General features: G+C 38.2%; 2 protein-coding genes across 3 annotated transcripts in view; one reads left to right on the forward strand and one right to left on the reverse strand.

The window, feature by feature from the left end:
- The first annotated feature begins 2,674 nt into the window (after positions 1–2,674).
- VPS37A (VPS37A subunit of ESCRT-I) lies at positions 2,675–21,897 on the forward strand. Of its 2 annotated transcripts, none has more exons than XM_018069684.2 (11): positions 2,675–2,749; positions 3,378–3,492; positions 4,356–4,456; positions 6,183–6,399; positions 7,406–7,476; positions 8,965–9,092; positions 9,182–9,240; positions 9,332–9,400; positions 11,333–11,476; positions 12,194–12,274; positions 21,394–21,897. In XM_018069684.2, exons 2-10 carry the CDS (start codon positions 3,448–3,450, stop codon positions 12,272–12,274), a joined length of 915 nt encoding a protein of 304 aa, XP_017925173.1. In that variant the 5' UTR covers positions 2,675–2,749; positions 3,378–3,447; the 3' UTR covers positions 21,394–21,897. The 2 variants fall into 2 exon arrangements, with proteins under 2 accessions (XP_017925173.1, XP_025750543.1); XM_025894758.2 differs by lacking the exon at positions 21,394–21,897 and adding an exon at positions 12,465–13,197.
- The window catches only part of MTMR7 (myotubularin related protein 7), a 31,243-nt gene continuing 22,841 nt past the window's right edge, over positions 19,158–27,559 (reverse strand). Inside the window, exons 10-14 of the mRNA XM_018068764.2 lie at positions 27,469–27,518; positions 25,595–25,795; positions 24,264–24,404; positions 22,306–22,432; positions 19,158–21,850 (exon numbers count right to left, since the gene is read on the reverse strand). Coding sequence (XP_017924253.1) covers positions 21,491–21,850; positions 22,306–22,432; positions 24,264–24,404; positions 25,595–25,795; positions 27,469–27,518 — 879 coding nt within the window. The 3' untranslated portion in view covers positions 19,158–21,490. The remainder of the gene's footprint in view (positions 21,851–22,305; positions 22,433–24,263; positions 24,405–25,594; positions 25,796–27,468; positions 27,519–27,559) is intronic.

Here is a 27,559-nt window from a genome sequence, read left to right on the forward strand (position 1 = left end):
CGGGGCGGAGGGTCCCGCCGGGGGCAGCTGGACTGTGCTGTGGTGTGCTGTGCTGTACCTCGGCGGGCCAGGAAGCGGCAAAACCAACCGAAAGCCGAGTTGCTTGTCGGGGCTACGGGGGAGGCGGCCCCGCTGGCGGCGGTGTGGCCTGGCCGGGGGAGCGGGCGCCGGTCGCCGTGCCCAGTGACACCGGCCACTGACCAGAAAGCCAACTAAGTGCTTTAATGGGTTGAAGTCGGCAAAGACGTGCAGACTGTTGGGATAAAACGTCTCAGAGGTGGTTGTGAGAGTGTTGTTCTTTAAAAGTTGACGCTAAAACGTAGACTACCAAGGAGCTGTGTGTCACACTGGTCTATCTGCAGTGACGTAGCAGCCCTACAGGGTCTACTCACTATTTTTTCTGATGTTCAGTGCTAGTTTCCTAATAACTGGTTGTTCCTTGGGGACTGTTTGTGTTTATATGCTCAGCAGAAGCCGGTTGTTTTTATTTCTGTTCAATATCCACACTTTTTAAAACAAAACACTTCCTTTCATCCTGAGATACTCCCTCTTGGCATACTGCCCTCCATTTTTCCTAGTCTTTTAAAACTATTTACGTTTTAAAAAGAGATCCACAATTCATACATTCGAAATTATATTTTCAGTGAAGTAAGCATTCTATAGACATACAGCTTCCTAGGATGTCTGTAGAACTGGAATGATACATGCCACCTCCAAAACAGTCAGGAAAGAGGAAGGAGAGTGTTTTCTGTCACATCAGAGTGAGACTAGGAGTGGAAGAGATACTGTATTTCCAAGTTTAATAACTGCAGATAGCTCACCATCCTAATATTTATCACACAGGGAACATAAATATGACAGTATTCTAAATACTGTTGCTTGCATAAACTTAATTCTGTTCAGAGCCAGTTTTGCAAATATTTTTGAGACTTCACTTTTCTAAGGAGTTGTCTCTGTAGGCAGGCAGCAGCTTAGTGAACTTTTTTCCTGGCAGGAAGAGAAGCTCATCCTGAGTTAAGTCCCCAAAAAGGTGATCAGTGTTTGTCAGTCAGCTTGCTGAACTGGTTTGCTACTTGATTGTGCAGGCACCAGCACAAACACAGGCAGAGGGGGAATTCCTGCAGCCAGGAATTGAGATGAGGGGTAGGGACATGATAGTTGCCCAAATGTAACTTTACAGCCCTGTAAACTAGCGGTCTGATCTCTTTTAATCACAGTAAAATAATTAAAACCCAAAAGTCAGGCAAGCAGAATAAATTCTGACAAAGTGTTCAGTTTTCATAAACAAATCTGAATATCAGCGCCTCAAATTCTTTGCTTTTAAAAAGGTATGTGAACTCGAGCAAGTTTTCAAAAGTGCAAAGGTTTATTTCTTGGAAGGGACTGATGTCCTTGCTCATGAACTCTGTAGCAGCACAGATCTGTAGGATAGGAATATGCATTAAGCATTGCAGCAGCACTGTTTCCTAAGCAGCGATTAAGTAAATGTCATTCTAGTATTTGTTTTGTCTGATAAGTCTACTTTGTCATTCATTTATGAGTATCCTGACTGCTCTTTACTGAAATGCTCAAAATTCTCATCACAGTGTAGGTAACTAAGTTATTCAGGTTTGATTTGTATTGTCTTAGGTCATAAAAGCCCAGGTATGTGTGATCTTAATTTCAGTAAAGCAACTAAACTTCCTTTTCAGGGTCCCTCACAGGTTAGGAGCTTGAAATAAAGTCTTTGTATTTAAAAAGAGTTTTCTTACATTTGCTGTTGTTCTAGCCAAAGTTAAGTTCCAGTGTACCCATTCCCACTTAGGGAAGGGGCAACTAAGTTTATTAGTTCAAGGTTTTCCGTAAGGGAGGTTGTAACCATTTGATCAGCTCAATATGATTCTGTCTTTCTTGTTTCTCTCTCCCTGTCCTCATCTTCCTCCCCAGTTTCTATAGGTTGTGCCTGTGAGTGGAGCATGATTATATACCCTTCTCAAAAGGATTTTGCAGCAGGCTATTAAAAAGTGTGACAGATGATTACAGGGCAGGAATGTGTGTGAGAGATTCCAGGGAGAATCCTTCAGTTAAGAATGAGGAAGTGCCAATTTTGGTGTGTGGTGTAACACAGTGGAGCCCTTGATTTGAATTCTCTTGTGTTGAAAATACTTGATACTTTCTTCAAACATGTGATTTCACAGGGCAAGAGCAAATACTGAGTTGTCTATGAGAGGAATAAGATCAGCCTGCAGAAAGCAAGGTTCATAACTAAGTTCATGTCTTACCCATTTGTTCCCCAAGCTCTGAAAGCTAGAGTCTTAAATTCTATGTCCAAATAATGCTTGGGAAGGACACAAAACATTCCTAGCGCTACTTTTAACACACATTTGCCTTAAATTAAGCCAGTAAGTTGAGATTGTTGTCAGAATAGTGAGTATTGCAATTTCTCCTACTGTGTTTCCATTGCTTGTCATCCTGTATGAGGTTTAAAAGTTGAACCTCCTGTTTTTTGCTTTAATCTTAATATTCAATATGGCATGCTGAAGCATATTAACTTATTCCAGCATTTTCAATTTTGTTCTTACAGGGCTTTTCAAAACTAAACTAAGTACAAAGGTCTGAGGTCATGCTTGTTTTTTTAGACTTTAAGCTATTATATTGACCATGAATTGGATGCTAACCATTTCCTCTTTGACAGCATTGCAGAAATTCAGAAAGATGTGGAATATCGACTGCCGTTCACTGTAAACAACTTGACAATTAATATTAACATGTAAGTAGAGTGAGATGTCTATGCCCATCTTGAAAATTAAAAATGTTCTCAAAAAAAAAAGTAGTAATAGAACATAAGTGGCTCCCAGCTAACTTTCAGGAACCTAGATTTGTATTAGTGTTGTAGTGATATGAGTGCAACTAGTCCTGTACAAGATGCAAATGCTCAGCTGAGAGCAAAAGTGTATTTTGCTGTGCTCAGCTCCTAAGATAGCTGCATGTTTTTAGTTGAAGGTAGCTAGGGGACAACACTTGAGGGTTGGTCTATTCTTACAGGTTACACTGCATTGTATTTATAGTAATAACATTTGTATTTGAAAATACTCTCCTTACACTACACTACTTTTCTTTGTCCATGGACATATGTACTCCATTGCTATACTACAATTCTGCCCAGTAAATGCTCTCTTCAGTTCCATGGAAGTCTAGTATTCCATTCTGTCTTACTTCTAATTTTATAATTGAATAATCCTTTTGTGTGCTTCATTCACTGTATATTTCTCCATAACTCTTCGTGTAGAAAAGTAGGTTTATGTAATTAATAGTACTTTTTCTTAGCATAATAAGCCTTCTTACACAAATTTTGTCATGGGATATAGCTGTAGTAATGATTGTTCTTGTATTTGCAGCTTGCTTCCACCTCAGTTTCCTCAGGAAAAGCCAGTCATCAGTGTTTTCCCACCTGTGAGACATCATTTAATGGACAAGCAGGGAGTATATGTGACCGGTCCATTAATAAGTAATGTATGTATAATTTGTAGCTTCACATAGATGTACTGTTAATAGAAGTTTTAATACATGTCACACTAGATTATTGCTAATTTCTCCTTGTAAAAAAGATTAGTACAGATCCTAATCTCTCTCAAATTGTGTTTTGGGGGCCTGAAAACAAAAATACAGGTGTTCAGTATACTACTGTTTATTCTTTTACTGCTGCTGTTACTGGGTTGAGTATTCCATGTATCTAAAACTATTTCAGTTACGGTGGCTTAGAAAGTTCCTATCAAATTTTTTTGTCAGTATCAATAGCACAGTTCTTGTTTCTTTACAGTGTATTCCAAATAAAGGAGAGGGATGCTTTAAGAGTGTTTTGTAACATAGTTCTTTCCAGCCTAATCCTATTAGAACAACGTCAGGGTTTTAACTCGAATATTCAGGATTTTAATATGCTGTTCTTTCCCCTTTTCTTTGCCAACAAGGATGTGGTAGATTTTTGGGGTGGGGGAGAGGTTTTGAGTCTTTCAGAAGGCAATTAATGCCTTTGTCCTTGAATCTTTTTTTTCCCCCTCCTTTCGTTGGTTTCCTAAATGTAACTTGGTAACTAAGGTGGATTTCTTTTGGTTGTTCATCAGAAATGTTGTACTTCATTGACTCTTCCTTTATAATGGAATATACAAAAGACTTCTAGTTTCTATTCAATTCTGGGATGCTTTATCACTTTATTTGGAGCTTATGTGTACAGTTTACAGTAACTGATATGTCTGAAATAGCTTCCAGCACTGCTGTGTGGGTATATTAAACAGTTAAGTTCAGCACATTTTGGAGCTGTTCGATTCCAGACATAATTTTTTTTTTCTGCCTTGGGTTTTGTTTTGTGCTTTTACCAGTTTACAATGCACTCAGATCTTGGAAAAATTATTCAAAGTTTACTGGATGAGTTTTGGAAGAATCCTCCAGTCCTGGCTCCTAGCTCAACATCGTTTCCATAGTAAGTTATCTATAAACATGATGAACTATGTGTATTAACTTAACTTTTAAAAAAGAGACTAAACCAATTATTAGGAGGGCAGGGACAGGAATAATGTAATGGATATATAGGGAGAATTACATTCCCTGTCCTTGCACAATTTCATGTGCATGCTCGATGACATGATTGTTTTGAGAAGAAACACAGAATTTCATTGGAGTTACTATATCAACTTGCTGATGTAACCTTATACCTGTTTTTTGAAAAACAGTATTTACATTATTAGATGAAATCTGGAATTTGCTGTAGATCATGATTTGAGCAGTTGTGTTTTTTCATATTCTGTTCATAACCTCCCAAGCTTAGGGCAGTTTCTGTTGCACAACTGTGCAACATAAATTGTGCAGTTTAAAGGATTGCATTAAATATGCAAAAGTGGTCTGAGGAATTCCAACTTTATCAGTACAACTATGGTTCTTGCTGCTCTCAGTGGACAGGCTGGAGAGTTGGGCTGATTCCAACGGGATGAGGTTCAACAAGTCCAAGTTCCGGGTCCTGCACTTTGGCCACAACAACCCCCTTAAGCGCTACAGGCTGGGGACAGAGTGGCTGGAGAGCAGCCACAGAAAGAGACCTGGGAGTTTGGATTGACAGGAAGCTGAACATGAGCCAGCAGTGTGCCCAGGTGGCCAAGAAGGCCAACGGCATCCTGGCCTGAATCAGGAACAGTGTGGCCAGCAGGTCTAGGGAAGTGATTCTTCCCTTGTACTCTGCGCTGGTGAGGCCACACCTTGAGTATTGTGTTCAGCTCTGGACCCCTCAGTTCAGGAAGGATATTGAGGTGCTGAAGCAGGTCCAAGGACCAGGTGAAAGGACTCAAGCACAAGTCCTATGAGGAGAGGCTGAGGGAGCTGGGGCTGTTTAGCCTGGAGAAGAGGAGGCTCAGGGGAGACCTCGTCACTCTCTACAGCTACCTGAAAGGAGGTCATAGCAAGGTGGAGGTTGGTCTCTTCTCCCAGGCAACTATCAGCAAGACAAGAGGGCACGGTCTTAAACTGTGCCAGAGGACGTTTAGGTTGGATATTAGGAAGAAATTTTTTACAGAGGGGGTAATCAGGCATTGGAATGGGCTGCCCAGGGAAGTGATGGATTCTCTGTCCCTGGAGGTTTTTAAGATGAGACTGGATGTGGCACTTAGTGCCATGGTCTAGTAAGCACGGCAGTATTGGATCAAGGGTTGGACTTGATGATCTCAGAGGACCCTTCCAACCCGGCTGATTCTATGATTCTGTGATACTAGGATTAGAGGCAGCTCTAATTCAGTTGTGAATTTAAAAAAAACCATTCCTGTTATTTAGAAGTAACTACGTGTGTGTTGCCCAAACTGTTAAATGCTATACCATAAGTAAGAACTAACGTATGACACAAATATGTTTCTTACAACTTCAGGATGGAAACAATTGAAATTTATGCTCTCATAAATTTTTGTGAAGCAGTTTTCTTATAATTAAGAGTGTGTGTAATTGGCTGCTCTACAAGAATATAGTTTAATGGAATTCTATATTATATTGCAGTATAAGAGAAAAAGACTTATTACATTAGAAGTAACAGACAATGCAAAGTTTATGGTCGTCTGAAAATTCAGTCATGTCTTTTGTGTGGTCTAGTAATTATAATTCAAATGATAAGAAATGTGCTGTAAGCAGTTGGTTGCTCATGGTTGTGGGGTTTTTTTGTTTGTTTTTAGCCTTTTCAACAAACCAGCTGGAATGCCTCCTTTTGCTCCTCAGGGGTTTCCATTTCTTCCTCCATACCCACCTCCAGAAACAAATAGAACAATGGCAGCCATGCCTGTTGCTGAATCAGTTTCTTCAAGCTACACTACAGACAAGCCTGCTGCTCCCTCCTATGGCTTGATTGCTGATCTGCCACTACCTGTTCCCACAGCAGAAGCTGTGCTTCAGGTCTGTGTTCTGAGTTTTGCTGCTTAAGCTGTCAGACACTGAGTATGAGTTCCCTCGAGGGCACACAGGGCATTGCCACAAAACTCAAGGAAGCAGTATGTGTAACTGCACTTCATTGTTTTGCTGGTGTTAGGAAAGCAAAACTGTTATTTTGCCTTTGACAAAAAGTTTTTTACAACTTGAAGTTGAAGCAACAAGTTTGTCTTTCTGAGTTTCAGTGAAACTAGTGTTACACTAAATATCTTTGAATATAGAGGGTTTTTTCTTTTGGAGCTGCACTTTCCCACAGTGCAGCTGTAACTGTTTGTCCAACCACGAAAAATGGGTTTTATTTTTTTTCCTGCCCAGAACCTGTCAGATGAGGACAATATGCAATCTTAAGCCTCTATATGTAGAATTCTATCTTGTATGTGTATATCAAACTCCCTCTCTCCGATGAACTGTGGAAGGAATTTTTTTTAATGTCCTCTAAAAACTTTATATGTAAATATTTTGTCTTTAATAAAATCTTGTCTTTAGAAACAAAAGTTTTCTTAATCTTTGAAGACACTTTTCTGGCTTTTTGAAACTCAAATTTTCTACATTCTATGAAGACAAAGGCTTTTTCCTTGTCTAAAACCTTTTTTTTCTGAGGAATTATAGCTTTAAAAACCATATGAAAGAGATCAAAATGTCAATCTCTTTCTTTTTTCTCACTTCTCTGAGTTGTACTCATGTGTATTTCCTTGGTCACCAGACTGTTTTCAAATGAAGGACATGGCAAGGCAGAATTATTTGCCTCCAAAACTGTCTTATCTTTTGTGACATGCCTCCCCAAACATCCTCGAGCATTTTGTTGCCATTGTTGAGTTGTCTTCTGCTCAGAGACTAGCACTACTGCTTCTTACCACTTTTCCTGCTTTTCTTCTTGCTGGCAACTGTTCATCTCCAGTTTTGGATTAAGCAGGTTAAATATCAAGAAATTGCTCTTCAAAAATCTACTAAGCATTTCTGAACTTACATTTAGGTTGGCCAGAATGGTTTTACTTACAAGATGCCTGATGTTCCTGATACCTTTCCAGAACTCTCAGAACTAAGGTAAATTTTCAGAAGGTAGTTAAACTTTCCATAGTTATTAAAGGCAGTAACTGCTGGTCTGTGTCTGATTTTTGTCATAAGTCTGTACACGTTACTGAGATTTTTATAAAAATTACGGATAGGAGATATAACAAGACAGCCTCTTAGATCAGTTATCTGGGATAGAATAGATTACAAATTGGCTATTAATTCTGAGGGTCTTAGGAGATTTGTTTCCTTCGGATCTCATATCTTTATGGTGGTGTCATAGTTAAGCGATTGAAAACTCTGTCCTTTCAAAAAGGAGAAGACCTTTAGCAAGAAGGACTTCTGGGGTGGTTTTTTTGTTTCCTTTGACACCTTCCAAAGGTTTAATTTCGCCAAATCAGCTGCAAGTTCTAGCAGTATCCTTATTACATAGCAGCAAGTTAGCAGTTTTGCAGGAAGTCTAATTTGTTTGTTTAAACAAAATATTGTAATCAAGCCTGATCCTTTCAAGAAGACTGGATTAAAATTCTATGATTTTTCTGGTGATAGTTGAGTTAAATGACAAATGGTATTGCAGCTGTTCTGAATAGCTATATTGTGTGTAGGTGGCAAGGTTTTGGTAGCTGGGGGGCTTTTTGGATGGCCTTTGTGAGAGGGGTCAGGGGCTTCCCCTGTGCCAGGCTGGCTTGGCTGCAGGACAGTGGCCCATGGAGAGGGCTATGGTGGGGCAGATACCCACACTGCAGTCCATGGAGGACCCCACATTGGAGCAGGCAGATATACCCTGAAGGAACCTGCAGACATGGATAGCCCAAATTAGAGCAGTCTCCCCTACCAGGAACTGATGGCAATATGTGGAGAGGAACCTATAGTGGAGTGGGGCAAAAGTGTGAGGAGGAAGGAGCAGCAGAGATGAGTTGTATGGACTGACTGCTACCTTTGCAATTCCTTCCCTGCCTCAAGGAATAGAGGGCAGTGGGAGGTAGAGGATTTGGGAATGAAGGAATGAAGCTGAGCCTGGGGAAAAAGGGAGCAAGATGTTTTAGTTTTTGTCTTTCTTGCTCACCATCCAACTCCTACTGTAATTGACAGTAAATTCAGTTAAATTTTTCCGAGTGTCTTTTGCTTGTGATTGTAATTGATAAGTGATCTCACTAATCTTTATCTCAACCGTTGAGCTTTTCCTTTATATTCTGTTGAGGAGGGGGAGAGAGGAGGAGAGAGCAGCTGGGTGGGCATGTGGTAGTTGGGGACGGTCAACCCACTGTAGTAGCATTAAAAAGCACTTTTTAGGAAGTAAGCCTTAAAATGGGTGATACTTTTTAACATGCTACTTTTTAAGCTTACTTCTGCACATAGTAGAGCCCACAATCCAGGAGAAAGGGGAAAAAGAAGTTGTAGTCAAGTGTCACGTGTCTGTAAAATCCCCAAAAATGCCTCAAAGTTTTGGCAGAGGTGAGTTACTCTGCATGTGGTGTTTGCTGTTAGATTTAAATCTACTCCCGTTCTGTTTGACTATAGCATATCGCAGCTGACCAGTATGAACGAGCAAGAGGAGGTATTACTGGAACAATTTGTGGCTCTACCACAACTGAAGCAAGTCATTACTGATAGAGATGAGTTAGTGAAAAGCATCGAAGAGCTGGCAAGTAAGGTGTCAAAATGTTATCATCTGTGGCTGTGTGCTGTCAACTGAATCCTTTAAAAAAAAAGTAGTAATAGTGACTTTATTTTACAGAAAAGAACTTGTTGCTGGAGCCTAGTCTTGAGGCAAAAAGACAGACAGTGTTGGATAAAGTAAGTGAGCAATAAAATCTTTTTCAGAAATGTTAGGAATAATATTTGGTGGTTTTCAAGGGGAAAATGTTCTTTTTCTTTTTCCTTCCAGTATGAACAACTTACACAGATGAAAGCAGCCTTTGAAAAAAAGATGCAAAGACAGCATGAACTTAGTGAGGTATAAATTCTATATGTTATCCTTTAAGAATACTTCAATAAAATGGAAGTTTTGATTTGTATCTTTAACCATTAAGAATATTCTTCTGGTTAATCTAATTTTGTATGAAATAGATTCATATAACGTATGAAAAAAATGGGATGGTGTACCAAACAGGTTAAAAGCAAAAGAGGGTTTTTTTGGTTGGGTTTTTGTTTTTTAATGCTATGATAGAAGCAAAGTTGGAAGAAGAGAGTGATGTGCATCTAGAGCTGTTAAGTACAATCCTGGACCAAACCAGTTTTAAGAATAGAATGATCTTTAAAGAAGGCTTATTTAATTAATGGTACTCATTTAACATAGTAAGCTTGTAAAACTGTACCAGGTGAAAATGGTCAAAATGATGACTTTATAAATTAAATTCTGTGATTCAGTAGGTATGCTTACTTTGGGCAACATGTTGGATAATGCTGTCAAACACTGCACATTCAAAAGCACAAGCTGGGTAAAGTTATTACTTCAGAAAGTAATTCAAAGAAGGAAGACAATTTCTTGGTATGTTTACCAGGCTATGCATTAGAAGATGTAACTTCTCACAAACCAGTTCCTGCACTGAAATTATTTGCTAGACTTGTCACCTGAGAATACAACAGTCTGTCAAATTAGCTCACATAGAACCTGAATTTCAGAATGTCCCCAAAGTAACAAAATACAAAATAACAATGAAAAAATTGCATGACAGCAAACTGAATGATTTCATACATGATCTAAAAGTATTAAATGTTTCCTCACTGGAAAATCAGAGTAGTCTGACTTCTAATGCCTCCTTTCCATGTGATGCAAGTTGTCTTTGAAGTGGATGTAGATAGTTGACATTGAGAAACTTATTCCTGTAAGAAACCACTTAAGGACAGGACATAATATCCCACTTTTGCATTACCTTTTCTTTTTTCTAAGTTAGATTTGCTGATTCAGTTTAATGATGGTTAGGAGGCTGAGAGCTGGAGAGTTGCAACTGAATTTTTCTGGTTTTTTCCCATGTACGCTATATCTTCATGTATTGATGTTTGCTGTGCTCTACCTGGTATCTCCTATTCTCTGTCCTTCAAAGTTCCAGACAAGTCTTTTTACTTGTACTATGAGTGAATTTTAGTCATCTTTTATTAGAGCAGAATCTCCTTATTTGCTACAAGATTAATTTAACAGGAAATTTCTGATTAAAGTTTTACAGTAAAATATTTTTCATGCAGTAGATGGAAGGGTAGGCCAAGCATCTAAAATGTATAAATATCTTAATTTTGCAGTTTTGTCTCCGCACAGACTCCTACTGGATGTGAATCATGTTCTGATTAACTGCTCAAGCATATTAGAGGAAAAATAATGAAATTGTATGCAATAAACAGAAATAAGGTTTGAGGTTTATAAGAACAGAAAAATAAGTATACTAGTTTAGATTAGCAGCTCATCTAATTCTTGAGTAGGTGCTTTTTGCTTTCCTGTCTTCCTCTCCACAGTCATTTCAAGGGTATTTAAAAGCTGAACAGTAAGTGCTTTTTTACCTTTTTATACTTCTCAGATTCACAACTGAGTTTCAAAAGTAGACCCTATTTATTGAAGACACTTGAAACGCTAGTTCTACTGAGAAATCATGCACTCGAGAACCTGTCAGATTTCCAAGCTGGATGCTTTCTACAGTGTAGGGTAAAAGTTGAAAAGCTTTATACATTTGTGAGAATGATTGTGTATCAAGACCTAAACTAGCAATGATTTTCTCACATTGAATCCTTTCTAGTTTAACAAGCTGTACTGTTTCTTGGAGATGAAGCTTCATCTGGTCACTTTGGCTTTTATGTAATAATAATGCTTTATCCACATATTCCATATTTATATAGTCTTGAAAATATAAGTTGAGATGGACAGTTTAATATTACGTAGGACTTTTTATTTTCTTAGAGTTGCAGTCCAAGTGCTCTGCAAGCCAGACTTAAAGTAGCTGCCCATGAAGCTGAAGAGGAGTCTGACACTATTGCAGAAGACTTCTTGGAAGGCAAAACAGAAATAGATGACTTTCTTAATAGTTTCATGGAAAAGAGAACGGTATGTAATATACAAATACTTCTAATCTGAGATATGTATGACACATAAATAAATTTAGGACTTTGAGTTTGAACAGTCCTGTAGTACAGAACAGTGCTGTAGTGAGCTTTGACAGAAAAAAAAATTATCCTTAACTGGCTTCAGTGTATTTAGAGTATAATCTACATTCTGAAGGCACGTATTTTTAAGGCAGGAGTGCAAAGGTCTCCTGCATTAGACCTTATTGGTGTATTGTTGCAAATATTTTTGTGCCACTTTCTTGAATATCATATACAGATACAGGGAAGATAGCCACATGGTAAATTTCAAATTTGGAAGGTTGACATAAAATGACATGTTGTATTAAACAACGTTAATGTTTAATTTATTAAACTTATTAAACTAATTATTTTGTTGATGGCTATCACCAAATAAGTAACTGAGGTTCAAAAAACAACATTCTTGCTTGTGCTGTAACAGAAGCAACTTAGCAGACAGTTTACCTTTCTTTAAAGATGCTTAATAAGTGCATTTCATAACACTGCAAACAATCCTCTTGTAAGCACTTGTGGATGGAATAATGTTATCAATGTAGACCATTGTTCAGCCTGAACAATGAAGGTAGGTCAGAGGGCTTTTCTTTTTTAAAAAGAAAAATAGCTAACTAATTAAAGAGAAACTGGTATGCATTATAAAAAATTGCGTTCAGAATTCAGTCTTGTACTTCTTGTTTTGTAGCTGTGCCACTGCAGACGAGCCAAAGAGGAAAAACTTCAACAGGCAATAGCAATGCACAGCCAATTTCATGCACCGCTATAGGTAAACTTTTTTTTTGAAACAATTTACCATAAGGTTCCACACTCTGTAACTGCAAATGGATTTGTTAGAGTGCTTAGTGTTCTAATGATGCTGTGGAAATCAAGTATGTACTGGATCTATTGTTATTTGTATTTAAAACACAACTTCTGGAGGAGTTAAAATATCTAATTATGGATATTTGTCTTTACAGACTTCCTGCAAACTACACCTGCCAAGAGAACGAATGAAAAACCCAATAAAGCACACTTTTTAATAATTATTATTTGCAAATAAGCATTTCATCTTATATGGTTGTATTTATAGAAGAGATTGTATACAAAGTTGGAATGGTTTTTGTACAAATTAGAATGTCTCTTTATATTCTCATTGTACTCAAGAATCCTTCTATTGCAATCTTTGCATTAATTTCTTGTATTTATTGTTGATAGTTTTATTATATTTAAGTTCCCTGCTGCTATACTCCATTCTTCAGAAATTAAATATCTAAACATGTAATTTTGACTAGCTTTTTACATTTTTATAAAAACTTAATTCATATCTTTTGTATTCTGAACTTTAAACATAGATTTGGCTTGATCTGTGGAAGACTCTGAGATAAGTGTTGATAGGGCTTTGGAAACTGAAGAAGTTCTTAATTGAGATGGTCAGTGGATTCACAAGCTGTCTTTTCTTGAAGCCAAAATACTGAAGAACAAGTTTTTTACTTCCAAATAATAACAGAAAACTAAGTGTAGCTTATATTGTGTTTTGGATAAATAGATTGGAATTAAGCAAAGAATGTGTTGGAACAAATTATACTGGAATCAAAATAGAATAAATGATCTCTGCTTAGATTTCATATGTTGGTTAGTAACATTGATGCACTGATTTCAGGAGTGGCTTGGTATCTACCACTATAATTAAACACAATTTTCATCTGACAATTTAATTTTCTTATTTTTTTTTTTGTACTTAAAGGATTAATAATCGGGTCACCTCCCAGTTTCTGTTCTATGCAATATGAATATGTTCATCATGTGAGGAACTCAGCAGCACTTTACAAAAACTGTCTTTGAAGTTCTGTGGGAAATAGTTATTTTTTCCTTATTTTAAAAAAGAAAGAAACTAATGTGGTTGGAGTTACATTAGTGTGTGCTATGTTAAGGCAAGGGATAGAATTTGGAAGTGAGATTTAATTCTGCCCACTGAATCTTGCATCTGGTAAGCTGACTTTTTTAGGATGTAGGTGTATCTGCTGAGAAGTGATAGGACCAAATGGAGATACTTGGGTGTCTGAAAAAAATCAACACTTTATAAGTGCCATGGTTAAGCAATAATTTTAGAGTATCTTCTTCCAAAAAATGTGCTGCTAATGTGCTAACTAAAGCCCTGGTTAGAAATGAGATCATGTAGGTTTCCAAATGGTTCTGGACTTCTGTATCTGAGTAGCATGATTTCTGCAGCTCTGGAGAAGAGTTAGATGTAAGTCATCACTGTCACCTTCTTGGCAAATTCTCATCTATTTTTGTGCTGGATGTATAAGCTGTTTCTGATCTTTTTCTGAGGATCTAGCTGTCGTTAAAGACTAGACTCACAACTCTGTACAGGGCTGGTTTTTTATTGTTGTTTCTTCCTTGTAAGCAGAGAAGGGAACATATGACCAGACATCTGGTGTTCTTGCTGTATTGGGCTAGTATTTTCTTTATATGTTTTATAATGGCATGGAATGACAGGCTTCTGTTCTCATCTGCCTCCTCATGTTGAATGTTTTGTCCGGTATTGTGATGCTCTACTACCACTGAACTCTTTAGCCAGGTCACCTTCAGGGGATTTGCTTCCCAAACTAGTACAAGTTCTGCACACTTCAGCTTTTCCTCTTATGTTACTTTAGCAAACACTTTCAAACTCTTTTCAGTACTAGCTGTGTAGTTCAAGACTCAGCAATTCAGTATATTACACAACTGGTGAAAAATGAATTGGATATTGCCCCTACTATGGGAGAAACTCTTAAGGCCATACAGCAGGTGAAAACTGGCAAGGCAGCTGGGGTTGATGGAATTCCACCTGAAGTCTGGAAGCATGGGGGCCAAGCACTCCGTGCTAAATTTCACAAATTTGTGGTGCGCTGTTGGGAACCAGGCGAACTACCATCTTTGGTAGACCTTTGTGACGCAGTCATCATCACCTTGTATAAGAAGAAAGGTATTAAGTCAGACTGCTCAAATTACTGTGGTATTACTCTGCTCTCTATTGCTGGCAAAATCCTGGCAAGAATACTTTTGAACAGACTAATACCCGCTATAGCAGAAGGAATTCTACCTGAAAGCCAGCGTGGTTTCAGAGCCAACAGGAGCACCACAGACATGGTATTTGTTCTCAGACAACTGCAAGAGAAGTGCAGGGAACAGAACAAAGGTCTCTATGTAACCTTTGTTGATCTCACCAAAGCTTTTGATACCGTGAGCAGAAAAGGTCTGTGGCAGATTCTGGAACATTTAGGATTTCCCCCCAAGTTCCTTAAAATGATCATCTCACTCCATGAGGATCAGCACAGCCAAGTCAGACATGCTGATGCATTTTTCGAGCCCTGTCAAATAACCAGTGGTGTGAAACAAGGCTGCGTTCTTGCACCAACCCTATCCACAATCTTTTTCAGCATGATGCTCCAAAGGGCCATGGCAGACCTCAACGAAGAAAATGGTATCTACATCCGATATCATACCAATGGAAACCCATTCAACCTAAGGTGACTGAAGGCCCACACTAAGACCTTAAACCATCTTGCCCAGGAGCTGCTTTACACTGACACCGCCGTCCTCGTCACCCACACAGAGGCAGCTCTGCAGCGTTTAACATCCTGCTTTGCAGAGGCTGCTGAACTTTTTGGGCTGGAAGTCAGCTTAAAGAAGACAGAAGTTTTCTACCAACCTGCACCTCAGGAAGTCTTCCACCATCCTCATGTCACCACTGGTGAATCAGAGCTCAAATCAGTCCAGCAGTTTAATTACCTGGGAAGCATCATTTCCTCGGATGGTAAGATTGATGGAGAGATAGACAACAGGTTAGCAAAGGCATATAGTGCTTTCAGAAAACTCCACAAAAGAGTTTGGCGAAACAAACACCTGAAGAAGAGTACAAAGATCAGCGTTTACAGAGCCATTGTGCTGTCTACTCTCTTATATGGGTCTGAATCATGGGTCATCTACCGCCACCACCTGCGACTCCTAGAACGCTTCCATCAATGCTGCCTCTCTACAATCCTAAACGTCCACTGGTCAGATTATGTGACTAATACATCTGTTCTAGAACAGGCAGCAGTTACAAGTATTGAGGCCATGTTGCTGAGAACACAGCAACATGTGTTGGGCAGGGCATGTCTCCAGGATGAAGGACCACTGCCTCCCTAAGATTGTGCTCTAAGGTGAACTTGCCACCGGCTGCTGCAAGAGAGGAGCCTTGAAGAGGAGATACAAGGACTCCCTGAAACAATGTCTCAGCCTTGGCCATATCCATCATCGTTGGTCTACTCTGGCCTCCAATCAGGAGGCCTGGAGACACACTATAATGCTGCTGCTTCTTTTGAGAATGCACGCAGGATCACTCTTGAGGAGAAAAGACAACGTAGAAAGAACCGTGTCTTGTCGATACCACCTAAGGAGTCTTTCTGCTGTGCCTTTTGCAACTGGACTTGTCTATCTTGCATTGGCTTTTTTAGCCACCAGCGCACTTGTAGCAAGTGTGGGCAGAGTCCTTCCCAAATCTTCGTTCATGAAACCTAGCCATGATGACTTTAGCAAATTTACAAATTCAAAACTTCATGGAGTCTTTCTGGTGGTAGTGGAGTAGAGTCTGGAAGAAATTGTCACTGTTCAATGCAAGTTCAGTGTTTGTTGTTCAGGGATATGAGAGTTTAAGATCTCCCCTTTTCTCCCTTTCTGTTCTCTCATATTATTGTTCCTATTCTTTAGATTTTTTTTCCCTTATTTTTTAGCCTCTTTGCAGACACAAACCTATCCTCTGGAAAAGAAGTACAAAAGCCTCTGTATTCAACAATGTTGGGTAGCTGCAGGAATCCCATCACATCCAAGAAAAGCCAGCCTGTTTCTGGCTTTTCTGGCTTTAAAGGCCAAGCTGATGCAGGTTTGTATTTTCTCCTTGAGGTTTGTTTTTTTTTTCTTTAGTCCTACACTGGTTACACCTTCACCAAAAGACTTAGTAGAATGGTGATAACACTGTCAAGAGTTAGGTTTTTTTGCTTCTAGCATGCTGGTACCTCACTGTTGAGTGCGTTCCTTACATTATTTTGCTAAAATATGGAGTGTAGGTGTAAATCCATCTTTAAACAACTCCCTGTAAAGTGTAAGAGAATGGCAGCTGCTGTTAGATGCATATTCTGAAGGCTTTTGAAATGTGTCAAGCGAACTTTTAAGCAATCTGGAATAACAGGCTACGTACAGTGACTTGTTTCTTGGGGAGCCTTGCGCTATGTCACCCTCAGGTGCTCTGCCAAGTGGGAAAGAGAACTCAGTGAGCAGGAAATCAGAGTAAGAAGATGGCTTGTCTGATGTTGCAGTAGTTTTTGGGGGGAAGTACATTCTGTATTGTAACTGCTACTTGAGCCTGGGGTTTGCCTAATTTCAATACCTGATCTTGCAGCTAAGTCACAGGACCACAGAATGGGTAAGATTGGAAGGGACCACAGTGGGTTATCTGGTCCAACTTCCCTGCTCAAGGAGGGGCATCCTAGAGGACATGGTACAGGATTGCATCCAGACAGTTCTTAGGTATCTCCACTGAGGGAGACTCCACAACCTCTCTGGTCAATTTTGTCAGTGCTTGGTCACCTGCACAGTAAAGAAGTTCTTCCTCATATTCAGTTGGAGCTTCCTGTGCATCAGTTTCTGCCCATTGCCTCTTGTCCTATTGCTTGGCACCACCGAGAAGAGCCTGGCTCCATCCTCTTGAGACCCTCCCTTCAGATACTTACAGACATTGCTGAGGTCCCCTCTCAGTCGTCTCTTCTGAAGGCTGAACGGGTCCAGCTCCCTCAGCCTATTCTCATCACTGAGGTGCTCCAGTCCCCTCATCATTTTTGTTGCCCTCTGCTGGGCCTTCTTCAGGAGCTCCATGTCTCTCTTGTACTGAGGAGCCCAGAAATACTCTTCTCAGGTGGAGGACTCTTCATTTGCCTGTGTTGAATTTCAGAAGGTCTCTCTGCCCATCTCTCCAACCTATTGAGGTCCTTCTGAAGGGCTGCACAATGCTCTGGAGTATTTGCCACTCCTCCCAGCTTTGCGTCATCAGCAAATTTGCTCAGGAGGCACTCTGCTGTGCTAGGCACCACTGCAAGCAAGAGACTATTATGGTAAAGTCAGTTCTAAGCAGTATGTACTATAGTTCTGTTTGCTCTGTACATAATCCTGCAGTTTTGCTGCTTTGGACCTGGACCAAATGTATAAGTTAGAAATCTTACAGTTTTATTCATGTCCAAATTCTTACTACTCCCTTCAAAGACTAGCATAAATCTTTTTAAAAGAGAGATTTAAGAGACCTTCAGGTCAAACTGAATTAAAACTCTGACAACAAAGTTATCAGCCATAATTGTGTCTTTATTCTGAACAGTAAATGCTGTAATGTGTTAAACTTACAAATAAAAGCTTTGGGATTTTTATATATCTTGTAATCATCTAACTTATGGATAGAGTCAGGCATTTGACATTGCAGGACTTCTTGAGTGGATACAGAATTATGCTGGAAATGGATGCAGTAAGCTACTCAAGGAGAAACTTAATATCTTCATGAGTAGTGATGTGAGCTTTTCATGTTTAACTCTCTCAATAGCAGTAATTCTTGGAGCCACCTTCACTGAAACAGGCTTTGAAAACCCATACTGGATCTCTGGCTTTTGTAAGCACCTTGTTTTGGTCAGATACCTTGTAGACATCACACTTACAGTAATAAGCTATGAAGAAAGCTTGTATATCAATAATAAGGAAATACTTTATATAAAATAACTGTGTTCTTTAGTCTCCACAAAGGGAATAAATTCATCCAAAAACACTTGGCAACCAGTAGACTTAAAAAAGTGAGTCCTTGCCTGAACTCAGTCACAATTCTGGTGGACCTCTAAGGTTTCATTAGCTTGCCCCGTCTTCAAAGAATGTGGTTCCCTGCCTTACTTGCTGATTTTACAAAGAGCTTTCCTTCCCTGCCTCCCTCCTTTTACTTATTTTCTTTTTCTCTTCTTACTTCTAATGATATCACTTGCTCTGAGTTGTGCCCTCCAACTTTTTAATTCTATTTCTCAGATTTTTAGAATCCATTTGCAGTTCATCACCTTTTTCTCTCTTGTACAGAGCTACTAATAAAAGCAGTAGTGAATAGGTTTTCCTTCTGTGCTTCAGATGGTGATCTTCTGTAGAGAAGGCTTCAGCTGTTTGATCCCATTCCCTTCAGTGTCCTTTAGAGGCACATTTTCATACTAAAGACCAGCCTGAACCTAGAGAGGCCTTTTCAGCAGTTTAGCTATGTTCATATGTGTCGTATTTTAAATTACAGTGGGCTTATGCCAAATTTGCAAAGGTTTGCAGCACAAGGCTACAAGAAATCAGTGTAGTTCCTTGTATGGTTTTCTCAATCTTTTTTGGTTTGCATTTCCTAAGAAAAATAAATACAGGGCTGTAACATCCTTCCATATTATTAACACAATTGTTGAGAGTCTTGGTTTTCTTAGTTATCAGTTGTAGATTTCTCCACAGCTTAAAACTACTGGATTAAAGTATCAAAGTAGGGAAGATAGAAAAATTCCCTGTTCTTAGTGGCAAATTGACTTTTGAGTAAATGAAAAACTACAGTACAAAAATCAGGATAGCAAACCTTTCTTTCACTCACTGGTGTGAAATAAATCACACCTAAGTGTTTATTTGAAAGTGTTTCTCATTAGCCTGATAATGCCACAAATACATGCAGTACAGTGAAAACAGTAGCAGCTAATGCAAAATTTCAAAGGCTGAAAGACACATCACAGAGGGCTGCTAAATGAAGGCTTGATAAAGAAAATGTTAATATGTTAATATTTTAGTTGTAAAGCTAGTTACATGGAGTTGCATAAGCGACACAAAGACAGTGCTTTGAATTTGCGTATCTTGCTGTTCTGCATTTATTTCTGGACATGTCTAATAGGACACAATATCATATATAATTTTATATTTTAAAGATGTGCAATAACAATGCCCATTTTCAAACTCATTTTTAGGTAGAATATTTGTGTGGTTTGTTTTCGTTTCTGACTTTGCAGCATATTTCTTTAGTTTGAGAAAGTGCATTCAAAGTCTCTAATAACATAAACTTTACAGGCTATGTTCAAAATACAAAACATTTTTAAAAGTGCAATTAAAATCAGGGATTTCATTTATTAAAAATTCATAAAGATTAAAAACAGAAGGCTAGATTCTCAACAGAGTATACCTTAGAGTTGTATTTATTTGAATTGAGCTATAGGGATTTATCAAATTGAGGATCTGGCCTTTCCACTATAACATTAAGATAAACCTTGCTGTTAGGAATTATTTGTTCAAAGACAGCAGCTCCCTTAGGAGGATATTAATAATACTGAAGTTTACATACTCACTTTTAATAATGTAAGTTCACAGAACAGAATGAAAACCATTCCATAAATGTAATAAAATCTAACAATTCTAAATTGAAGCATATTTATATAATACAACTCTGTCTGTAAGTCTGTATTCAGAGGAGTAATGTGAAATGCAATCAAAGTAAACTTACATTACTACCACTTTGCTTTACTAGAGTTCAATACCACATTGTCTCCAAGCAGGTAAGAGCAGTCATGTGAACTATATTTTTAACTGCTTGCTTTAACTAATTTTTAAAAATAAAAAAGAAACTTGGAAGAATTGCAGCCTAATTTGGCCACCTTTTTAGTGAGTTTCAAGACATTCCAAATTTTAAACATTTTTCACTTGTTTACCTCTGTACTGATGATTATGAAAACTATTACTCCTATTCTTAAAAATATGATAACAAGATTAAACTTCCTGGTAAATGTTGAATCAGTTCTTAAATTAGTATTGCCATGCTCTTCAGTTTGGCAAATACTAAAAGGGAAATTTTGTGTGAAGACAGAAAAACTGGTTGCTAATGGTTAGTTTATTTTGAACAACAGAATTTGGAAGGAACATTCTTTATAACAGTTCCTTTATGGGCATAACCTTCCTTTACTTACAAATTCAAAGTGATGCTTTCGTAAGTGATTTCTGTAAGTGGTTTTATATTCGCTATCCTCTGCACTGTATATGTATCTCACTCAACTCAAATAAAACATTTTCAAGTAGGAATCAGAATAGGCTGGAGAATTTAGGATTTTACTACCTTTAGAATTTTAGGTAGGTGGTTTGGAACTAGGGTAAGATAGAAACAAACTTGAGAACTAAACATAAAGAGGCTAGAGTAAACTGCCTAATGTACCTTTTGTTATAAAGGGATGCTTTAGCACAAAGGCTGTGTGAATACTGTTATATTCCTTTGAAGTTTTGGTCACAGAAACTACTGAACTTTCAACACTGCTTGAGAACCAAGTAGAAATGGGATGAATTCACATGCAGCAGCAGAAACTGCTTACTAAAGGATTTTTTTATCAGGATCAAAGCTTCATTTGTCCCCTTAGCCAGCATGTCAATTTGTTAGTTTTACTTTGCTGTAAAGAATTCTAGTAGGAGGATATGCAAAATAATTGTTTGAATTCAAAATTTAACACCTCTTATGAAAAAAAAAATATACATAGTATGTCTGAAGGCAGAAGAACTCTACAAAAATAAGTTTTGACAGCTTCACCAGTAAGGCTAACACTAATGCATCTTCAACCTTGTGTAAGAGAGTACTTTGGAATTTCACATCTTTGGAGAAGAACTATTATCTTGTACAATAAATAATTATGGAAATGTACAAAGTAAGGAATAATTATGTACAGCATTGATAAAACAAATATCACATTAGCTTAACTAAATATAACAGCAGATATTACCTTTTTTAGCATTATGTCTTAAAATTAATGAACTTGTTCTGCTTAGATCTTTACTTACACAATTGCACAGTTCCCTTTCTTTGGATTATTTCTTTAGGCTACAGACCACTTCCATTCTTCATCTGATGAAAAGATGTCATTCCAGACTGTGTAAGACTCAACTTCATCTGGATCCTTGCTGCTGTGAAGGTGTTTCAGCCTGCCAGAAATACAGCCTCATCAGAGTCCTTGCCACTGTCTTCACTAGGCAAGCAGCCACCTCCACTTGGGGACCTACAGCTTAAGTCCTCCACACCAGACTCCTGATCACTGTTGGCTGAGAGGTCAGGATCAGAACTTTTCAGGTTGTCCTGTGTCAAAATCAGGGCAGAATCTTCTTCATCCCCTTGTGAAGGACTCCAGGATGGGAATGACTTCAGATCGTTGCTATACTCCTGGGGAGTGTTAGCTAAGCTATTGTTGGAAGTAGACAGCCTTAACTGTTTGCTTCGGTCTTGTTGCTTACTCTTGACTTTATTATCACCTAATTGTGATTTCTGAAGATTCGCCAATCGCTGAAATAAAGGAAACAGTATTACATGCACACATTTAGGACCAGTAATCCTCTTCTATGTCTTTGCCTTTTTTTTTTTAAATATAAGTTCAGAGCCCAGCCCAACTAGCACCCTTTAAAACTGTCTGTGGAGTATGAGAAGTGCACAATTTCTCACAAACCAACGCTGACTTACAGCAGCCTTCTGAGCTACAATTCCTTCTGAATTACAGAAGGATTAAACTCACTTTCAGTAGTATTTGTGCACCAACACAGGTAAAATTTCATCCTTAAAGAATAAAACCCCTTCTGTGTCTTAATGCAAAACATTTGTGACAATTTATCTGAAAACAATGACATATGAACATCCTCATTCCAGAAAAGGATTAGTGTGTAGGTGACTCTGCAGCATATGGAATTGGGTTTCATTTATCATCAGTTGCCAAGTCTGGGGTATCAAGCTCAAGTGTTTATTACCTCTCCTAAGACCTCCAGCTCTTCTTCCAACTGCTGAGTTTCTTCCTTCACTGCCATCAGATAATCAGTAACTGACTGTCGAGGATGCAGCCCCTTTTCAAAGCGGTTGTACATACCACTCCAGAACCTGGAATTAATGGGAATGTCAGGAATTTTCTTTTAGTGAGGTAGCATCATGAGACATAAATGCGCACTCTTTTTTTCTTTTTTTTTTTTTTTCCCCAGACATTGTTCTAAATGATCCATCCATGGCTTATGTGTCATTAGAGTGCATACACATAAATTCATAGAGTATTTGGCAAGGTTCATTGTTCATTTGCATTTGCTCTGTCCTGAAGGTGCAACTCTGTGGACATAAGCACCTTGAACCAATTTTGATATGTAATAAAAAGAAAGATGAATGTAACTTTGACTTAGATCACATAGCTGAATGCAAAATTTTGTGGTTTTTTTTTTTTGTATTATTTTGTTGTTCTACACTATGCGCTCCAGCGCAATGGTACTTATAAAACAGCCAAGGGTAAAGACAGTTTTTCATATTCCTAGTTCTCAATTGTTTAACTTCTCATGAAGTCAACTTTGAGATTCTGTATGCTTGTTTTTGTCTGGGGCTGGGGGGGCGGGGAGGTGTAGATAGTTAATGGGAGGGGGGTCCACTGTAAAAAAGGGTTAAAAATCATGAGTAAAAACCAGTATGGTGTTCTGTTCTCTTACAATTTAAACTGGCATTTTAAACTGCCTATGGATGAAGCAATTATATACATTGGCAATTTCTCTTCCTGTTCTGTGAAATTACTTGACAAACCTTTAGTTAAACAGTTAAGTTGATTTTTCATTTTCAGGAGGAAAGGACTCTAGCTTACTCTAGGGCTCTTCTGTCTTCTGCCTTCCTGACACTATGGCCACAGCCAGACTGAGTGTAACCAGTTCAGCAGACAGGTTAAGTAGCTGAGCCCTGCCATCAGCTGCAGCTGTCTAGCCAAGTAGCTGACAGATATTTTTGGAGCACGTGCGTGCTCATTGGTGGCTTATTATTCCTATCCCAATAGTATACTATTTAATCACATTCCCCCTTAAGTTTATCATCTGATAGCTCCTGCTTGGAAATCTTTACGCACCCAAGTAATTCCATTAAAATCAACAGGATTACTCATCCATTGGAGGATCTGTTGTATCAGTACTTCTTTTATAAATCCCACTCTCCCAAAGAATACGATTAATGACTATTTTTAAATTGTATAGTAGACATGAAAGAATTAAATTTCTGTAATTTAGGATTTTTATTGAGTTTTTAACAAGTGCTATTACTTGCAACTGGAAAACAAACTGATCAGTTTTACTTAAATCACAATTTTCATGAATTTTTATTAAAGTTCTCCTTAAATGTGTTAAGATTAATGGCACAACTAAGTCAGAATGTCAATAGTAATGTTTCAAAAAGGATGATATTTTGTTACATTTTTTAAAAAATATCAAGTAAAACTTACTTTGAGGTATAACAACAACATGGGGAAAGTATCCTTTTTGTTTTACTAAACACTCGTTTTAGCAATCTTTTAGCAATCTTTTCTTGAAAAGATCCTTTTTATTTTTGACACCAATTGATCCAAATAAACATCAAAAAATCTTGGGATGGAAGAAGTTAAAGCAACTATAAATTTAGAAATCACAGACAAGAACAGAATTGAAAGAGGCATATCTCAGTGGAAGAAGTGAGTAACCATGAAATTAGGACACACAACTATCAATATAGCTTTAATCTTAAGCTTCTTTTCAGACTAATACTCTGTTGTGGAATCATGCAGAGGTGTTTGCTGACTATGAGCACACAAGGAGCAAACACATTGTATCTGAGATTGAATTTACTCTCTTACAGAATGAGAAATACTTGTATATGAAGTCACTCTGTTCTGTACTAACGCATCCTACAATTTTCTGTAGCAAGTGATAGTACCTACTTGTACAAGAAGTTGCATGGAGCTATCTGTGGGTGCAGGGTCCCTTGGTTTTGACTGTGGTCTGACCTGTATAAAGGATTCAGGTAATCAGCACGATTTTTCCACAAGTGAGCCCATAATGAATATGTTCGTTCTTGGATTCTGAAAAAAAGATAAAAATATATTAAAGTGTCTGCTACAGTTCAGGAATAGCTAAAGCTTAGATGGAGCATTCTAGTCCTCTGTACTCCCCATTTACAATCAGCTTCCTTACCAAAATCAGACTTAAGTAAGAAGTATAGAGAAACAGAGACCCATATTCCCTTGTTGATTACGAAAGGCAAAATCCAACCCATTTCCCATGAAGCGAGAGCAGCTGGAGAGAAAAGGTGGAGAGACTGGTTCCTTTGCAAGGTGAAGAGGATCACTTGCATAAAGTAAGCTTTCAGGCTGATCTCTGCACCAAAAGAATGCCCACATTTAAAAGCACTCCTACCCCACTGAACTGCAATTTCTTATGGAATTGGGTCTTGGGATATGATGATCTGTGAAGGTTTTGATTTTAAATGGACTGTGGCAGTGTGGCTACTCTGCACATAAGCAGTGAAAGGGACCAAATGGCAGCAGCCAGCAGTAATTGCCACCTTCGTCTCATTGCTACTGCTGACATGATCAGGGTACACGAGAAAAGTGATGGATATCATCCTGTATTGAGGACCCAGGGCCCCAGGAAATGGATACAAACATCAGGGAATGATGATGCTGTCTCTGTTTGGGCCTAAGGGCAGGAAGATTAATTCATAATTGCTTTGGGGCCAGGTAGCAGGCGGATAGTTTGCTGACTCAGTCCTAGGGAGGGCTATCAGACAAAAAGGCTGTACCTGAGAGAACAAAACTAAATGGCCTGACTTGAGATCCAAAGACAGGTTAAAACACAGAAGAGCAGTAACTCTTGAACTGAGAACTTAATTAGAGTTAGTATCATCTTATATTAGAGCTACAGGGACAGCTTGCCTTGTATGTTGTTAGTGCTGCAGTAAAGGTAGGCCCACATGGCTGAAGGACTACTGCTCTTGTCTGTTTTCACTAATCCCTATCACGCACACCACGGATTACACTCCCAGCAGAGCTACACTGCAGAGGATCAACTTTTTGTGGTATTAATCTGTGTTGCCAGAAGACAACAGGCACCCTACGCCTTATGAAAACACATACATGCTGACTGGATGTTAATGTCAGACTGGAGTCAGACTGCAGGTTAATGTCTGACTCCTCAATACATCACCAGCCACAGACCCCATATGTAAATATGCTACTAAAGAAATCAAATGCATAATATGCTACTTTCATACTTCAGCTCTCGTCTCTCCTTCTGGCTGTTACACAGGAAATTCCCAAACTGGCAAGAATAGATATGATGCTGTATGTGGATGAGGAATCTCTCATTGAATTCAAAGGCACAAGGAAACTGTTCCATTAATTGCCAAACACATTCAATGAACTGGTCAATAACAGGTGATATCTCCTTTGGATCGCCATCTAAATTGCCATACCTGAAATAAGACAAGATACATTTAATTAAAACCTGAATTCTTGTAGGAAAACTGAATTAACACTAATAAAAACAAACCCCTCACTTCTAGTGTGCAGCTTACATCATAGGCATTCATTTCTAAAATCTCAACTACTAGTATATTTTTTTACTTACAAAAAAGATGCAAGAATCATGGAGTAGAATGAAGGCAGAATTACAAACAAAAAAAGCCTTTTATGGGTATCTTGTTACCTTCCCCCTACAAACAGCTGACTGCTGCATAGCCATGCTTTAATGCTATTAATATGAAGTTATACCACAGTAATATGTCATTGTAAGAATGACTGCGACGACTTAATGACAAAAATGTATCTTAAGACAGTCTCTTAATAGCAGACCATTCCCCAAACCAGAAAACAGCAGGAGAGGTACAGAATAACCTCGGCAGAAAACAGGTTAAAGCTGCCCTCTCTTGGTGAAATTTTTAGAAGGTGGGAAATGTTTACATGCTGTAACTGTCAAGTGAACATCAAATTTTCTATCCATAAAAATACCTCTTGGAACCACTTGCAATGAAGAAAAGGAGCCTCAAAATATAAAACACATAGAAGCAAAAAATATAAGTCTACATAATAGGAAGAAGCATTTTCAATCAATTATTATTCTTGTCATGTGTGTGTATTTATGTATATACGTATATATATATACATGCCAACAGAGTGGAATTCCTTAAACATCTAAACTTGAAACTTCTGATATTATTATCCAAGAAAATATAGCAACACTGCACAGCAAACCAAAGCTACCTGCATTTCATAATACCTTTTACCACTGATAATCATAGACAACTGACAGTATCATGTTAAATGAAGTAATTCCTGCTGGAATTTCACAGGTGGTATGGAGCTGCACAGATTTCCTGAAAGCTTTATTGTGTTTTTTGAAACTATAACAAATTTATATTCAAATCAAGCTATATAATGTAATTAAACCCCAATATAAAAATTGCACTTTTTATTTTTACAGAAACTAAAAGGAAATTCAAAAAAGAAAGAAAATGTGAATATTTATCCATGTTTAAACATATAAAGTCTTCAAACAATACAGCACTTACATTGGATGGATGTTCAAAATAACTTGCCCAAATAAATTACTTTCCACTTCACTTTGCCTGGCGTTTCTGAGCAAATTCTGCTGGTTTTGTTAGAACAGAGTGTAATAGGAAGAGTATGTTTTATGTAAGAGATAACTCACAGGCATGCCTAAGATTAAGTACTGTCTTGGAAGATGTAGACTTTGCTGAACAGGGACTTATGTGAGGAGCCTTGGCACTACTACAAGATCTGCTGGAGTCCAAAGGGATTTTGCAAGCCACTTACATACTACTTTTCACTCACATGGACCTCTCAGTGCTCACAGCAACTGCAAGACCAGCACTCGGGATTCCCAATAGTGGTTTTGGAGTGCAGATACAAGAAAAGATTGATACAAAAATATTTCCCTTTGACTTTTCTAGACAGATAAATTATATAGTAGGAGCAAAAGGTATGGCAGTTTCCTGAGGGCATTCTGTTGATATGCTTTGTAAGACAGCGAAGAAGTAAAACTGGAGTGGGAGCAGATACTGACAACGTAAACACACACACACACACACACACACACATATATATGAAAACCTTACCACCACCTTACCTGTGGTTAAATTTGTGACCAAAGGAAACCCAATCTTTTTCAATTAACACCTAAAATGAGAATATTGTGTTCAGTGTTGTGGAGTAGAGTT

Source organism: Manacus vitellinus, unplaced genomic scaffold, assembly GCF_001715985.3.
Source record: "Manacus vitellinus isolate BGI_N305 unplaced genomic scaffold, ASM171598v3 scaffold_0_pilon, whole genome shotgun sequence".
Taxonomy (NCBI): Eukaryota; Metazoa; Chordata; class Aves; order Passeriformes; family Pipridae; genus Manacus; species Manacus vitellinus.